The sequence below is a fragment of the Canis lupus genome, chromosome 20 (genome assembly GCF_011100685.1).
Source record: "Canis lupus familiaris isolate Mischka breed German Shepherd chromosome 20, alternate assembly UU_Cfam_GSD_1.0, whole genome shotgun sequence".
Classification (NCBI taxonomy): domain Eukaryota; kingdom Metazoa; phylum Chordata; class Mammalia; order Carnivora; family Canidae; genus Canis; species Canis lupus.
This window is the reverse complement of record NC_049241.1, coordinates 257,846-274,231: the sequence shown is the minus strand read 5'-3', so window position 1 is coordinate 274,231 and position 16,386 is coordinate 257,846. Positions and strand designations below refer to the sequence as shown.

General features: G+C 46.5%; 1 protein-coding gene across 9 annotated transcripts in view; it reads left to right on the top strand.

The window, feature by feature from the left end:
* Nucleotides 1-16,386, top strand: part of SLC41A3 (solute carrier family 41 member 3) — a 90,758-nt gene that overhangs the window by 17,968 nt on the left and 56,404 nt on the right. For 7 of the 9 annotated variants that reach the window (XM_038565424.1, XM_038565423.1, XM_038565426.1 and 4 more), the window contains exon 2: nucleotides 6,285-6,571. In XM_038565424.1, the coding sequence (XP_038421352.1) occupies nucleotides 6,317-6,571 (255 nt within the window). In that variant the 5' untranslated portion in view covers nucleotides 6,285-6,316. Of the gene's footprint in view, nucleotides 1-6,066; nucleotides 6,195-6,284; nucleotides 6,572-16,386 lie in introns of those variants that run through there. The other 2 variants (XM_038565421.1, XM_038565427.1) reach the window with 2 other exon arrangements.

Sequence of the window (16,386 nt, the reverse complement as noted above, 5' to 3'; positions counted from 1 at the left end):
GTATTTATTCTCCAAAAGAGCATTCTAGTTTGGAGAAGGAGGGTGGAATGCTCTACGGACTTTAGCAGGAAGGTATTGGTCCAAATTTCCCTAGACCGAGCAGAAAGGGGGCAGTCCCAGTCCAGCCAGTTTCAGAACTGAGAGCAGGGCATTGTTCTTGAGGGTCAGCAGACTTTATCAGGAGGGATGAAAGGAGCAGGAGTTAAAGTCACAGGCAGGAGGGGGTGGAGGGCACACTGCTGGGGCCAGGATGTGGGGAGGCCTGGGTGGCAGGTCTCAAGTCCCTGAGAGTGTCTCATGCCACACTAAGGTCTGGGGAAACTGTTTGGCATCATGTAGGTGACCGCTGGCCTTGGCAAGGGCCACGTGTGCAGGAAGGAGCCAGATGGGTATTGAGCACAGAGACAAGGACACAGAGACAGTGAGGATGTGTCTGTTTCGTTGTGTCCTGGGAGGGAGGAGAGAAATAGTGTGCAAGCTAGAGGGTGGGCATGAGGTCAAGAGAGCATGTTCGAGAAGATTCTAGAACAAGGACCTATTTTCATCAGATGATCCCACAGAGGTAGAGGGGGAGAAACTGAAAAGGCAGGAGAGAGGAGACCCTGGTGAGTGCAAGTCCTTGAGAGGCTGAGGTGGGCTTTGGGACTCCTCGCCCCCTTTATCCTGTTTCCTCTGCCATGTGATGCAGGCAGTAATAGACCTTCCTGGTGGGGGTACCGGGTATGGAGGCCCACCGCATGGGTCATGGGTAGCTGTGTCTATTATTTGTTTGAAGAGATTGTGGATCTGGCACTTCAGGGACCCAGAGCCCCCCAGCCCTGTTCTGATTGTCCTTCAACCCTGTGGGTTCCAGGGGAGCTGCATAGAACAGCAGAATGGGGACCTGAGCCCAAGCTGACAGCTCTGCATGTGCTCCCAGTGATGGTGGGTCTGGGACTCATCTCTCTACCATGACCCACTTTGCCGCAATGGCCAGGCCTCCCTAGTGGGCCTGACTCAGTTTACCAGCATTTCTGCACAGCATGTGATGCATTTAAAGAGAGTGGTTGGTTTGTCTCAAGGGTCTAAGGTTCAGGCTTAGAGGGTCTAGGACAGGAAAGCCACTGGGAAGGTGGGGTGTGGGTCTCAGTTCTAACGAATGACCTGCGCCTGGACCAGCCAGGTAAGGGTGGCTCCTGTGGGGGCAGGACCAGGGTGGAGGCTAGGGTGGCACTGCCCTGGTGTGGCAAGAGGAGCAGACATTTCCTATCCTACTGCTGGCGCTGCTACAAAGCCTTTAGGACAGTGGAGTCATGCAGGAATAAGTAATTCCCATTACCTTTTTTTTTCTTTTCTGTGTGTGTGTGGTTTATTGCCTTTTTGAGCCGAGCAAAGCCTGCCTTGGCCCAAGTTCTATAGGCTTGTGTGTGGGGATTGTTCCTACCTTCAGAGGTGTCCCTAAAAGGTGTGAGGCTTCCCCTGTGCCCTGCTTACCCATTGCTCATTCAGTCTGTGCTCACAGGCCCAGCGTCTCTGCTGACTCAATAAACCTGCTGTGCACAGTGCACCCGTGGCCCCCCTGCCAATGAGGAAATGGGGCTGGTGGCCTTGGGCAGCTTGTGGATACAAGTTAAAACATGTAGCAACTTGTCTGTGCTGGGTTCTTCTCTCTGCTCTTCTTCAGTCTATAAATCCTGTGGAAAAGAAAGTTTTACCAACACCTGGGTGCACTGTCAAGGATGACATAAGAAGCCATAAAAATTATGCTAAAACTAGAGGTGGACAGGTATATACATTTTATTAAATAAAACAGCCTGGGATCTAGAACATTAAAAAAAATAGTGTGTGTGTGTTTGTGTACACTGGAAGGGTATATACTAGATTTAGCATTACTTATTTGGGGGCAGTAAAATTGTTGATGACTTGGGGCACCACAGTGGCTCAGGCAGTGAGGCATCTGCTGTGAGCTCAGGTCATGATCTCAGGGTCCTGAGATGGAGCCCTGCAACCGGCACTCTGTTCAGCCTGCGGTGGGGGGGGGTGCTGTTTCTCCCCCCGCACCCCCCCATACTTCCTACCAAATAAATAAAATCTTTTAAAAAATGTTGATGATTTAAACTTCCATATTTATACCTTTTTGTGTTTTCTAAATTGTATTTCTTTTGAACACATTACTTGTGTATTAAAAATCAATCAAGTGGGTTGCCTGGGTGGCTCAGCGGTTGAGCGCCTGCCTTCGGCCCAGGGCGTGATCCTGGAGTCCCGGGATCAAGTCCCACGTCCGGCTCCCTGCATGGAGCCTGCTTCTCCTTCTGCCTGTGTCTCTGCCTCTCTCTCTCTCTCTCTCTCTCTGTCTCTCTGAATAAATAAAATCTTAAAAAAAATCAAGTGATTTTTATTTTGGAAAGGATGTCCTTCAAGAGTAGAACAGGGGGGATCATGGCATGTCACATTCTATGTAGCAGTGAAAAGAGATGGTCCTACAGTCTGGCTGATCATCTTAAGATTTGTATAGAATCAGAAAAGACCCCGAATAGCCAGGGGAATATTAAAAAAGAAAACCAGAGCTGGGGGCATCACAATGCCAGATTTCAGGTTGTACTACAAAGCTGTGGTCATCAAGACAGTGTGGTACTGGCACAAAAACAGACTCATAGATCAATGGAACAGAATAGAGAACCCAGAAGTGGACCCTGAACTCTATGGTCAACTAATATTCGACAAAGCAGGAAAGACTATCCACTGGAAAAAGGACAGTCTCTTCAATAAATGGTGCTGGGAAAATTGGACATCCACATGCAGAAGAATGAAACTAGACCATTTTCTTACACCATACACAAAGATGAACGTGAGAAACTTAACGTCGGGCTAAACAAATCAGACACGGATGGATGGAGTGTGACTTTGCTAATCTAAATCGTAAAGTGAGCAGAACACTATGTTGAGGACTGCACTCGCAGTTGGTAACACTAAGGAAGGAATGAAACAAAAACCGAGGAGCTTGGACACTGGGCCTCTGTGATAAAGAGCAGGGGCTGTTATTGGACAGGGGCTCAGACACTTCGGGAAGCTGGTGGCCTTCTGCTTCTTGACCTTATTTTCCATAAATAATTCACGAATATTTTTTATTGAGCTACAAATCACATACCATAAAATTTGCCCCTTCAAAATGTATGATTCAAGAGAACAGAAAATACATGTTTACACCAATATAATCGCTGAATTACGCAGCTGTCTTTGGATTGGATAAGAGAAAAAAGAGCTACTAACAAAAATACATTTATACTGTTTTTTTGTTTGTTTTATTTCTCTATGTAGTTACCTTTGCTCACACTCTGGATTTCTTTTTGTGGATAAGAACTGCTATCTGGGTCCTGTCAGTTGAAGCCTGAAGGACTTTCTTTGGTGTTCCCCGTAGACAGGTGTGCTAGTGTCAAATTCTCTTGGTCTTTGTTCCTCTGGGAATCTCTCAATTTGTCCTTCATTTTTGAAGGCTACCTTTGTTTGCTCCTTACAGAGCTCTCGATTGGTGGTCTCATTCTTTAAGCACTTGGAATATGTCATCCTGTTGCCTCTGGCCTTGGTGGTTTCTTTTTTTTTTTAATAAATTTTTTATTGGTGTTCAATTTGCCAACATACAGAATATCACCCAGTGCTCATCCCATCAAGTGCCCCCCTCAGTGCCTGACACCCATTCACCCCCACCCCCCTGTCCTCCTCCCCTTCCACCACCCCTAGTTCGTTTGCCAGAGTTAGGAGTCTTTTTTTTTAATTTTTATTTATTTATGATAGTTACACAGAGAGAGAGAGAGAGGCAGAGACACAGGCAGAGGGAGAAGCAGGCTCCATGCACCGGGAGCCCGACGTGGGATTCGATCCTGGGTCTCCAGGATCGCGCCCTGGGCCAAAGGCAGGCGCCAAGCCGCTGCGCCACCCAGGATTCCCGAGAGTTAGGAGTCTTTATGTTCTGTCTCCCTTTCTGATATTTCCTACCCATTTCTTCCTTGGTGGTTTCTGATGAGAATTAAGCTGTTAATCTTCTTGAGGAGCTCTGGTGCATGAAGGGGGGCTTCTCCCTGCCTTTAAGATTCTTTGTCATTGTTTGAGGATAGTGTGTCTTTGTGTGGATCTCTAAATTTACTTTACTTGGAATTTGTTGAGCTTCTTGAATATGGAAATCTTTCTGACCATATCTGGAAAGGTTTTGCCTGTTATGTCTTCAGATATTCTGATCTCTCATCCCTTTCTGAGCCTCCTGTTACGCTGGATGCTTTGATGGTGTCCCGTAGCCCACTGAGGACTGGTTCATTTTTCTTCATCTCGTTTTCTTTCTGTTCTTCGGGTTGGATAATATCTGCTGATTTATCTTTCAGTTCAGTGGTTCCTTACTCTCCCGCCCAGGTCAACTGGCGCACTCCTCAAGGGAATTTTACATTTTGGTTATTTTATTTTACGACTCCAGAATTTCTATTTGGTTCTTTTAAAAGTAGTTTTTATCTCTTTATTGATAGTCCTTATTTGGTTAGACTTCATTTTCATACTTTTCTAGTTCTTCATGCATAGTTACCTAAGTTCTTTGAACATATTTAAAAAGTTGATTTAGGGATCCCTGGGTGGCGCAGCGGTTTGGCGCCTGCCTTTGGCCCAGGGCGCGATCCTGGAGACCCGGGATCGAATCCCACGTCGGGCTCCCGGTGCATGGAGCCTGCTTCTCCCTCTGCCTGTGTCTCTGCCTCTCTCTCTCTCTCTGTGTGACTATCATAAAATAAATAAATACATTTAAAAAAATAAAATAAAAAGTTGATTTATTTTTTATTTTTTAAAAAATAGCTATTTAAAGTTCTTGCCTAGTTAGTCCAATGTCTGGGCTTCCTCATGATATATTTTATTAATTGCTTTTTATCCCTGTGCATAGCTCACCGTGTCATGATTCCTTGCAGGTCTCATATTTTTTTAAATTTATTTTTTATTGGTGTTCAATTTGTCAACATACAGAATAACACCCAGTACTCATCCCGTCAAGTGCCCTTTCAGTGCCCGCCACCCAGTGACCCCCACCCCCCGCCCACCTCCCCTTCCACCACCCCTGGTTCGTTTCCCAGAGTTAGGAGGTCCCATATTTTTTGTTGAAAACTGGACATTTAAAATTCTGGAATGTGACAACTCTGGAAATCAGATGCTCCCCTCTTCTCAGGGTTTCTTGTTATTGCTGCTTGCTGGGGTTGTTGTCTTTAGTGACTTTGCTGAATTCTTCAGCATTGCATTCTTGCTTTGCATTCTGTGTTGTACCTCTGCTGGTGGTCAGGTAAGGCGTGACAGGAGATCTCCTGGAATGATGTGTGTGGACCCCAGGAATCTCACCGTCTTTGCCTGGGGGGCTCGGCACACGTCAGGCGCCGGCAATGCCGCCCCCCTCCTGCTCCTGCAGAGCCTCCAGATGAGCTGGAGGTCAGAGCTTCGGGCCTCCTCAGCTATTTCCTGAGCAGATGCCCAGCTGAATGTGAGTGACCAGCTAGATTCCCTGCAATATTTAGCAACTGTTTAGAATTTACAAAGACAGCTCGTTCCCCAGCTTTTCCTTTTAGGCTTTTTGGTTAGCTATTATGGGCCCCAGCTGCCACCCATTGCCTCAGCCAGCTGTGTAGTACCTCTGATTGCTTCAACCAATGTTCCCCAGGCAGAAGGCATTTTCTCCTGAATGAATTGTAAGTTGGGTGAGATACCTCCAGTCTGTACATGGCAATTCCACCTGCTAGGTCAAATAATGACCTTTTTTTTTTTTTTTTTTTTTTTTTTTTTGAGAATGAGGCTTTGAAAGAGCTGGAGCTCATTCTGTTCTCCCTGGGCTGTTGGTTCTCAAGACTGCTGCAGAGCCAGAGAGCAGGGGTGGGACTGAGGCACAGTTACCTTATCACAGGCACCCATGTTGCTGTTCCTGCTGAGGACTCAGCATTTCTTTCTTCCTTGCACTGCTGCAAGCCTTTGATTAATTTCCAGAGTTCTGAACAAGTGGATCCTGATAGTTTTTACTGGCTTTCTTGTTCTTTTATGGAGAAGAGAATTCTCAGAGCTCCCTATGCCACCAGTTTTGCTAAGTGTAATTTGTAAATATTTAGTGCTCTCTTCTAGAAAGTGTTTTTTTCCTCAAACATGTGCCAATTAAATAAAAAGCTGTTTAAATAGGGGTTGCAGGAGACCATTGGAGCAGTCCCTGGGTGAGCCGTCTGCTGGGCAGGAGGGCCCAAGGACATCAGCCCTATGGTCAGGCGCTCTACTGACAGCCTCTGTTACCTTGTGTCTCCCAGGTTAAGGCTGCCCGGGACTCAGCTCTGCTCACATGGATGGGACAGAGACTCGACAGCGGAGGCCAGAGGAGCTGGTTCTGCCACATACCCTCAGTCCTGGAAGACTCTCTGCAGCCTCAGAAGATGGACCTCTGAGTGTATCAGAGAGCCATGTGGTAGTCCTGAAACCACCGGGGTCTGAGCTTAGCAGGGAGACTGCCTTGTCCATTGGCCTTCAGGTGATAGTGCCTTTCCTGTTTGCAGGACTGGGACTCTCTGGGGCTGGCGTACTTCTGAACTATTTCCAGGTAAGAGGGAACTAAATGGTAATGGTGCTGTTTGGGGCATTGTTGAACTTCATACCTGAAGAGTAGGCATGTTGAGTCTAGCTTGAGAGACAAGGGGCAGGGCCTTCTCTTCGCAAATACCATTTTGTTACAAATTGGGCAAGATTCTTGTAGTTCCTGGTGACAGAGACTAAATTTAACCCAGGTTAAGCTTTAAAAAGACAATTTATAAGCTCATATAGTCGAAATAGCCAAGGGGTTGGATTTCAGGCATTGCATGATCCAGGTGCTTAGATGATATCAGGATGCTGGCCTTTTTTCTGTCATTTAGCTGTGTTTTATTTTCAGGTGAGATTCCTTACCTAGAGGGGAGGATGGCCCTTGGCAGTTAATCCTTAGTACATGTGTTCTTAGAATAAAGAGAGACCACTTTGTCAATCTCTAAAAATTGATCCTGATGTCTACACCTGTTCCAGTCACTATTCCCTGAGGGAGGACATTCTCTGCTTGGCTAGCTGGACTCACAGTGTCATCATTTATTGAGGGGAGGCAGGGCCCCTTGATTTGCAGCCCTACCAGAATGCCACCTAATGAGAACCCATCAGACAAAAAAGTTACCAAAGTACCATGCCTTTCCTGTTCTACCATTAAAGCCTCAGCCTTCCATCAGGGAGATCTTCAGAACCCCTCCCTGGAAAACATAATACCTAAGAATATTCTAAGTCATGACTGGCCAGATCTGTCCTATCACTCAGCAAGCAACAGAGAACAAAGATCATAGAGTGGGGCAGGCTGGAGGAAGCAGGACTGACACACGTGACAGCTCCCAGCCATGCTTCACTCAAGGCTCTAGGGACTCTGTGCGGGGGTGGGGAGGGTGTCAACTTAGGCCCTGCCCCTCACTGATTTGAGTCCCAGTTCTGCCACTTAGCTGTAAGGCTGGTGGTTTATTTCTTATTTTTTTTAAGATTTTATTTATTTGTCAGAGAGTGAGCACACAAGCAAAGGGGAGCGGCAGGCAGAGGGAAAAGCAGGCTCCCTGCTGATCGAGGAGCCCAATGCGGGACTTGATCCAGGACTCTGGGATCCTGGTCTGAGCTGAAGACAGACACCCACTGACTGAGCCACCTGGGCGCCCCAAGGCTGGTGGTTTACCTTTTTTTTTTTTTTTTAAGCAATGCTAATATCAGATTTCATATATAAGTCTGAATTTCTGTTTCCTCTTGAAAATTTGGTAACTATGTTGAACCCACATTGTCTCATGGCCATAGGCAGTGGTTGCTGCCTCCTTTAGATGCCACTATCCCCACACTCCCTCTTATCACATCATCCCACTCCACTCCATCACCTGCCTGGCCGCACCCTAGTCTGAGGTTCTCAGAGACCCTTCCAGCACCCAGCTGTCCAGTTCCTCATGACATCACACCTGTGACCACCAGCTCCATTTCCAGGATCCACCTGGACCTTGTCAGGCCCCAGGATGGCTCTCCTAAACTGGAGTCCCCATCCCAGTCTGATTCAGCCCCATTCCCCATGTTTGGTGTCCCTGTGACCTCCAGATCCCTCAGCCCCCTCTCCTGGTGACCTGGTGCCCATAACCGGTTGATTCCTCCCCACCCCACTCCCATCTCCTCCCCTGCCTCCTCACCACCCTCCTTCCTTCAGGTCCTGCTCCATGCAGTCTGTGCTCTACACCTGAAATTCTCAAAAAGCCTCTTTTATTACATGTTCCTGTCAGTATGACATCACTGAGCACATGTCCCTCACACACACACACACACACACACACACACCTCACACGTGTGTATGTATACATACATGTGTATATGGTCTCCCACAGTGGTTTAGGAAATGTGCGCCACACACAAGTTTATAAATTACATTGGGAGAGGTCGCATAGCCATGAGCAGAACATTTAAGCCACTTTGTGACGGCAGCCTTAGCACACTATTATATTAAATTTAAAAGCACATCTGGACAGAAATGGCTAAATAAATTCTGGTGTATTTTTATAATGGAACACTGAACAACCATTAAAAATGGCTTAAATGAGAGAGACTTATTTTCTCATGGTTCTGGAGCTGGAAATGCCAAATCCAGGTGTCTGTCCTTGGGTTGGTTTCTCCTGAGGCCCCTGCCCTTGGCTGCTGCTGGCCATCTTCTCCCTGTGCCCTCGTGTGGCCTTCCCTCTGTGCTGTCTGTGTTCAAATGTCCTTTTCTTGTGAGGATATTGGTCAGATTGGATTGAGGCCTCTGCTTATGACCTCATTACAATTTAATACCTCTTTAAAGCCCAATTTGGGGCAGCCCGGGTGGCTCAGTGGTTTAGCACCACCTTCAGCCCAGAGTGTGTGATCCAGCTAACCCAGGATCGAGTCCCACGTCGGGCTCCCTACATGGAGCCTGCTTCTCCCTCTGCCTGTGTCTCTGCCTCTCTCTCTCTCTCATGAATGAATAAATAAGTAAAAATTTTTTTTTAAAAAGCTCAATTTGTTGGCACCACATACAGTCATATTGTGAAGTATGGGGGTGGTTAGAACTTCAGTTTAGGGGAGGGGGCACGATGCAGCTCCTGACAACTTCAAATAATATTCCTCTCACAAAAGCTACAATAAATCTTCTTGACATTTAACAGGCTCCTGAGTAAGTGAGTTGGATGAATTATTGCCAGTAGAAGTGCTTGTGGCTACAAAGTGCCTGCACTTTGACAGATATCTTCAAATCACTTGCCCTGGGGGTGGGGACAGTTCTACTCCCTCCAGCACCAAAGGAAAATGCCTGATTCCCAGCACTTGGCAACACAGTTTTTATTATCAGATCCATTGATCTTGAATAATCAGGTAGATGGAAAATTGCATTTCATTGTACACTCTATTAGTTTCCATCTGGATGTAACATGTTATCACCAAAGTTAGCAGCTTGAAATGGCATTCACTTATCATCTCGTGGGTGCTGTGGGCCACGAACCCTGGTTAGCTGGGTTTTCTGCTGCCAGGCCTCTCAGGAGGCCATAGTCCAGGTGTTGGGCCACGGCGGAGGCATCTTCCTGGAGTGCTCACATGGCTGTGGGAGGGATTCAGCTCCTGGTGAGTTGTTGGACTGAGTTCCTCACTGGCTGTTGCCCAGAGGCCACCTTCAGTACTTTCCCCACTGGACGTGTCCAGCATGGCTACTTCATCAAAGCGTGCAGTCTGAGAAGGAAGCAGCGTCTGCTAGCAAGACACAAAAGCCTGCCTTTTGTAACCTCCCCACAGAAGCACATCTTTCTTCTTTTGGCTACAAGCAAGTCACTGAACTCAGCCTGTGTTCAAGAGGAGATTACATGGCGTGTAGGCACTGGGCCATTCTCGAGGCCCCTTGCAGTGTAATTTGCATTTCTTAGATTAATGAGTAAAGTTGAATATCTCTGGGCATTTGCTTCTATTCTTTGCCCATATTTTTATGGAGTGGTTGTCCTTTTTCTTATTGATACCTAAGGGCTCTTTATATATAGGGCAATTGGCCCTTTAATTGCGATATGGATTATAAATATGTTTCTCATTTTTCTATCTGTCTTTTGACTTTGCTTTTGGTGGCTTTTTCGCCCTGCATATTGCTTTAATGTAGTGAGATTAATACTCTTTCTTTTAAGGCTCTGAGCCCGTGTCTTTTGTAGAAACAAGCTGCCTCTCATCCAGCCCTCCAGCCCCTAGGTGCCCATATATTACAAGGTTTGGGAATGTGTTCACATGAAGAAGAAAGAACCCCATTCTTTGTGATGAGTCTGCACTACACATAGCAGAAGTTCAAACTGGTGGTCCACAGACATAGTGCTGGTCTGTAGAGTGGTCAGGAACCTTGGGCCCCATGGAAGTAGGGTCAGGGTAGAGAGGAGGGAGGGTCTGAGACGGATCATGCCTTAGCAGAGATATGGAGCAGCCTAGACAGGGAGGAGGGCAGGGGGCTGGCAGGAGGGAGAAGTGAGGATGTGGAGAGTTCTGTGAGGTAAGGGATTGAAGCCTGGATTGAGTGCCACAGGGGATGAGGCCAGCCTGTTGCCTTCCCTTGGTGAGGGAGTATTCCCATCCTAGGGTTATGGGGATGACTGAACCCAGGGTGCCCAGCCCTGGACTGTTGAGAAATACAGCAGGTTTTTCATCACATGTCCCCCTAGCCTGAGAGGGGATAGCAGATGCTGTGTAGGGCCCGCACAAGGGACTCCTTGGGAGCAGCATGAGCCTGCAGGGGCTGTGGGAGGCACTCTGTGATCTCAAGAAGGTGGAGGAGCCCCTGTTTCTGCAGGAGGGTGTGACTGGCTTATTCACGGGCTGGCAGGGAAATAGATGGAGCCCACTAGTCAGGGATAAGAAGGTGCTGTGGTAAGAAGGGCTGTGGGCACATCAGGGTGGAACTTGGGGTTTAGGCTACTTAGAGCCCTCCTGCTTTGCCCCCATTCACAGCAGCACCTAATACTGCTAGTTTGAGGCCTCACACCACATTGAGCCAGTGATGCCTTCACACTAACTTAAGCCTTGGTGGTGACTGGGACTTCTAGGGAACAGGCACACTGCCTCCCGCCCAAGTGAAGAAGTCTCTTGACCTGAGGGCTGAGGGCCCCATGGTGAACTTATAGGGCTTCCCCATTGCAGCTAATAAATGCAGTGGAGGGGCCTGTGTTGGGGGTGCATGGAGTGTGTGTCCCCAGGAGCGTGAATCCAGATTTAAACCAAAGCCAGATTAATCAGCTCCCTGGCCCCACTGGAGGCTCATTTGACACCTTGTAGCTTAAATAGGAGTTGTTTGAGGAGACCAGTGTGTGCCTTTCAGTTCCACTGGCTGCTTGTGGTCTCCAGGGGAGGTGGGATTTTATTTATTGAGTCCTTCCTGTAGGGCCAGCATTATGTATCCTGAGAAGCAAAATGAGGGTCTGGCCATGATCTGTAATGTTGGAACACCAAGGAGGACAAGTGGTGTCCCAGGGAGGCCTTGCATTGTGGCCTTACTGCATGTGGGGACATCTGTGATTTTGATTTATATTTGGGGTGTCTCTGAGGCAAGAGTGCCCTGAGTTCCTTATCCTAAAAGGAACAACTCTAAGACAGTGGCCCAAGAGTTTGTAAGAGGTGCTGATGGAGCCATTTGCTGACCAGGGCATCCAGTGCTAAATGGCAGCCTAAAGCTTGGCTTCTTTTGCTGACTGTTGGGTGGGTTGTGTCCTTTATTAGGGACATAAATATTCCACATGAGCTCCACCCTGTAGCATGGTGCTCATACCATCCATAAAGTAGACAAACTCCATTGCAGTTCACTCAGTTGATGTCATGGGGGCTCCCTACATAGCCAAGGGGACTGGGGAGGGGTGACCTCTTCTGGTATGGTGGCATCCAGCAAGGGACTGAGGAAGAACAGGAGACCTTCCCCTGCAGATGGGATAAGCCAGCGGCCTCAAGCTTGACTCTCTCCTACATTGAGGAGACCTCAGTAGCTATGCCTCCCAAGGCTCAATGGACAGCTGGATGTGGAGGGTCACACGCCAGTATCTATAGGAACCTCTCTTTCCAGGAGAGCCCAGGATGTGGGCAGCAGTTGTTACTTTGTTGGTATATAGTGTAGACAAAGAGGATATTTTCTTGCATCTGAGGGCCTTGGGCACTGTATGTCCATTATGGATATGTGGTCCAGAGACTCCAGGAAGCATACGAGGAGGTTGCTAACGCTCTATCAGTGAAGGAGTATTTGAGGGCACATGGGAATGCCTGTTGATTTTAATTGGGACAGATTCTAGAGCTTTTTGTTGGAGATGTCCATTCAAGGCAGGCTTCTTTGCAAGTGACAGCATAATCGGGCATAAGGAAAATGTGTAGATGAGGACTGTTGCCTCTGGAATCCAAAAAGCACTAAAAGATGTTGGTCTTGTATTAACTGTGTATGTGCTGAGAGTTCAGTAGCTGTTTTCTGATAGTATCATGAATGGAGTTGCCCTTGGTTGACCAAAATAATTTTCATGAATTTGCCAAGATGGCCAGCTTTGCCCTACATGTAGAGTAATGGCCCATCCTCTTTTTGTGAGCTCCTTTCTGAGTATCTGGATGTCCTTAATGAATGTGTCATGTGAGTCTCTTTGGAGGAGGACATCAGAATGTAATGTCAGATCTGTGCTCTTAGATAAAGGTGCGAATAGTTGAGAGTGTGCACACTCTTGGTGAGGTAGTGAGTAGCCTGGAAAAGTCTACGGTGCCCATTTGGAGTTGAAGGTCAACTGCACCTAAGAGGTTGTTGAAATAGACACTGAGTAGAACATATTAGCCAGATCTCTAGTAGCAAAATACTGGTTGCTGATTGGGTGGAGTCAGTAATCTCAGTAATATTGGATGGGGCCTCAAGGAATGGAACCAGAGCACTGAGGCTGTGGTTCGCTTGAAAGCACTGTATATTCTTTCCACGTTAAAGAACAGGCCAAATTGGATTTTTAAAAAGGAGAAACAGTAGCAATCATCAACCCTTTACCAAGTAGGTCTTATATGATTAATTTCAATCCTTAAAGACCCTATGTTAGTTTATGTTGGACTGTGTTAACTATTTGAGTTCAGCAGAAGGGGTTGTTTCATGGGATCCCATTTTGGCAATTTAATTTATAAGTCAGACTAGGTGCCCCGAGTATCATAGAGCATTTGCCAAACACAGACTGCCCCTGACCGCACCTCCTGCTGAGGATATGGCCAGTTGACAATAGTTCTTGGGAATGAAAGGAGATGGCAGTGGAACATGGAGCAGGCTAATACACAAGCTGGCTGGCAGTTAGCAGCCCCAGCCCAGGCAGCGCTGGCCATGACAGGAGCTGGTTGGTCAGCAGAGAGCAGCTGGAAAAAGCTGACCAGACTTGGGCTGTCCTATTCACGATGCCAGGTATTGGTTCCCACCCTAGCATTATGGAGATGGCCAAACACATGACAAGCCAGCACTGAACAGAGGAAATCACAGAGTTTATCAGTCACATGCATTCACAGCCTGGGGGAGGAGGACACTGCCTACCACCCAGGGACACACAAGGTAGCACCGGGGAACAGAGTGAACTGCCAGGAGATTGAGGAGGCAGGCTTTGTAGTAACAATAGGATGAAGTGCCCTTGGTTCCCATGGGAAGGTGTGGTTGGCTTGTTTGACTAATTCTGTGGGCTGGCAGGAACTAATACACCCTACTGGGAGATAAGTGGGGACTATGCCTGATCTCCTTGATAAGGAGGATTTTTTTATAAATTTATTTTTTATTGGTGTTCAATTTGTCAACATATAGAATAACACCCAGTGCTCATCCCATCAAGTGCTCACCTCAGTGCCCATCACCCAGTCTCCCCCACCCCCCGCCCACCTCCCCTTCCACCACCCTTAGTTTGTTTCCCAGAGTTAGGAGTCTTTATTTTTTTCATAATAAATTTATTATTTATTGGTGTTCAATTTGCCAACATGCAGAATAACACCCAGTGCTCATCCCGACAAGTGCCCCCTCAGTGCCCGCCACCCAGTCACCCCCATCCCCTGCCCACCTCCCCTTCCACCACCCCTAGTTCGTTTCCCAGAGTTGGGAGTCTTCCATGTTCTGTCTCCCTTTCTGATATTTCCCACTTATTTTTCCTCCTTTCCCCTTTCACTATTATTTATATTCCCCAAATGAATGAGACCATATAATGCTTATCCTCCTGATTGACTTACTTCACTCAGCATAATACCCTCCAGTTCCATCCATGTCAAAACAAATGCTGGGTATTTGTCATTTCTAATGGCTGAGTGATATTCCATTGTATACATAGACCACAGCTTCTTTATCCATTCAACTTTCGATGGACACCGAGGCTCCTTCCACAGTTTGGCTATTGTGGACATTGCTGCTAGAAACATTGGGGTGCAGGTGTCCCGGCGTTTCATTGCCTCTGGATCTTTGGGGTAAATCCACAGCAGTGCAATTGCTGGGTCGTAGGGCAGGTCTATTTTTAACTCTTTGAGGAACCTCCACACAGTTTTCCACAGTGGCTGCACCAGTTCACATTCCCACCAACAGTGCAAGAGGGTTCCCTTTTCTCCACATCCTCTCCAACATTTGTGGTTTCCTGCCTTGTTAATTTTCCCCATTCTCACTGGTGTGAGGTGGTATCTCATTGTGGTTTTGATTTGTATTTCCCTGATGGCAAGTGATGCAGAGCATTTTCTCATGTGCATGTTGGCCATGTCTATGTCTTCCTCTGTGAGATTTCTGTTCATGTCTTTTGCCCATTTCATGATTGGATTGTTTGTTTCTTTGGTGTTGAGTTTAAGAAGTTCTTCATAGATCTTGGAAACTAGCCCTTTATCTGATACGTCATTTGCAAATATCTTCTCCCATTCTGCAGGTTGTCTTTGAGTTTTGTTGACTGTATCCTTTGCTGTGAAAAAGCTTCTTATCTTGATGAAGTCCCAATAGTTCATTTTTGCTTTTGTTTCCCTTGCCTTCATGGATGAATCTTGCAAGAAGTTGCTGTGGCCAAGTTCAAAAAGGGTGTTGCCTGTGTTCTCCTCTAGGATTTTGATGGCATCTTGTCTCGCATTTAGATCTTTCGTCCAGTTTGAGTTTATCTTTGTGTATGGTGAAAGAGAGTGGTCTAGTTTCATTCTTCTGCATGTGGATGTCCAATTTTCCCAGCACCATCTATTGAAGAGACTGTCTTTCTTCCAATGGATAGTCTTTCCTCCTTTATCGAATATTAGTTGACCATAAAGTTCAAGGTCCATTTCTGGGTTCTCTATTCTGTTCCATTGATCTATGTGTCTGTTTTTGTGCCAGTACCACACTGTCTTGATGACCACAGCTTTGTAGTACAACCTGAAATCTGGCATTGTGATGCCCCCAGCTATGGTTTTCTTTTTTAAAATTCCCCTGGCTATTCAGGGTCTTTTCTGATTCTACACAAATCTTAAGATAATTTGTTCCAACTCTCTGAAGAAAGTCCATGGTATTTTGATAGGGATTGCATTAAACATGTAAGTTGCCCTGGGTAACATTGACATTTTCACAATATTAATTCTGCCAGTCCATGAGCATGGAATATTTGTCCATCTCTTTGTGTCTTCCTCAATTTCTTTCAGAAGTGTTGTGTAGTGTTTAGCGTATAGATCCTTTACCTCTGTGCTTAGGTTTATTCCTAGGTATCTTAAGCTTTTGGGTGCTATTGTAAATGGGATTGACTCCTTAATTTCTCTTTCTTCAGTCTCATTGTTAGTGTATAGAAATGCCACTGACTTCTGGGCATTGATTTTGTATCCTGCCACACTGCCAATATGCTGTATGAGTTCTAGCAATATTGGGGTGGAGTCTTTTGAGTTTTCTATGTAGATTATCATGTCATCGGCAAAGAGGGAGAGTTTGACTTCTTCCTTGCCAATTTGAATGCCTTTAATGTCTTTTTGTTGTCTGATTGCTGAGGCTAGGACTTCCAGTACTATGTTGAATAGCAGTGGTGAGAGTGGACATCCCTGTCTTGTTCCTGATCTTAGGGGAAAGGCTCCCAGTGCTTCCCCATTGAGAATGATATTTGCTGTGGGCTTTTCTTAGATGGCTTTTAGGATGCTGAGGAATGTTCCCTCCCTCCCTACACTCTGAAGAGTTTTGATCAGGAATGGATGCTGTATTTTGTCAAATGCTTTCTTTGCATCTATTGAGAGGATCATATGGTTCTTGTTTTTTCTCTTGCTGATATGATGAATCACATTGATTGCTTTACAAATGTTGAACCAGCCTTGCATCCCGGGGATAAATCCCACTTGGTCATGGTGAATAATCTTCTTAATGTATTTTTGGATCCTATTGGCTAGTACCTTGTTGAGAAT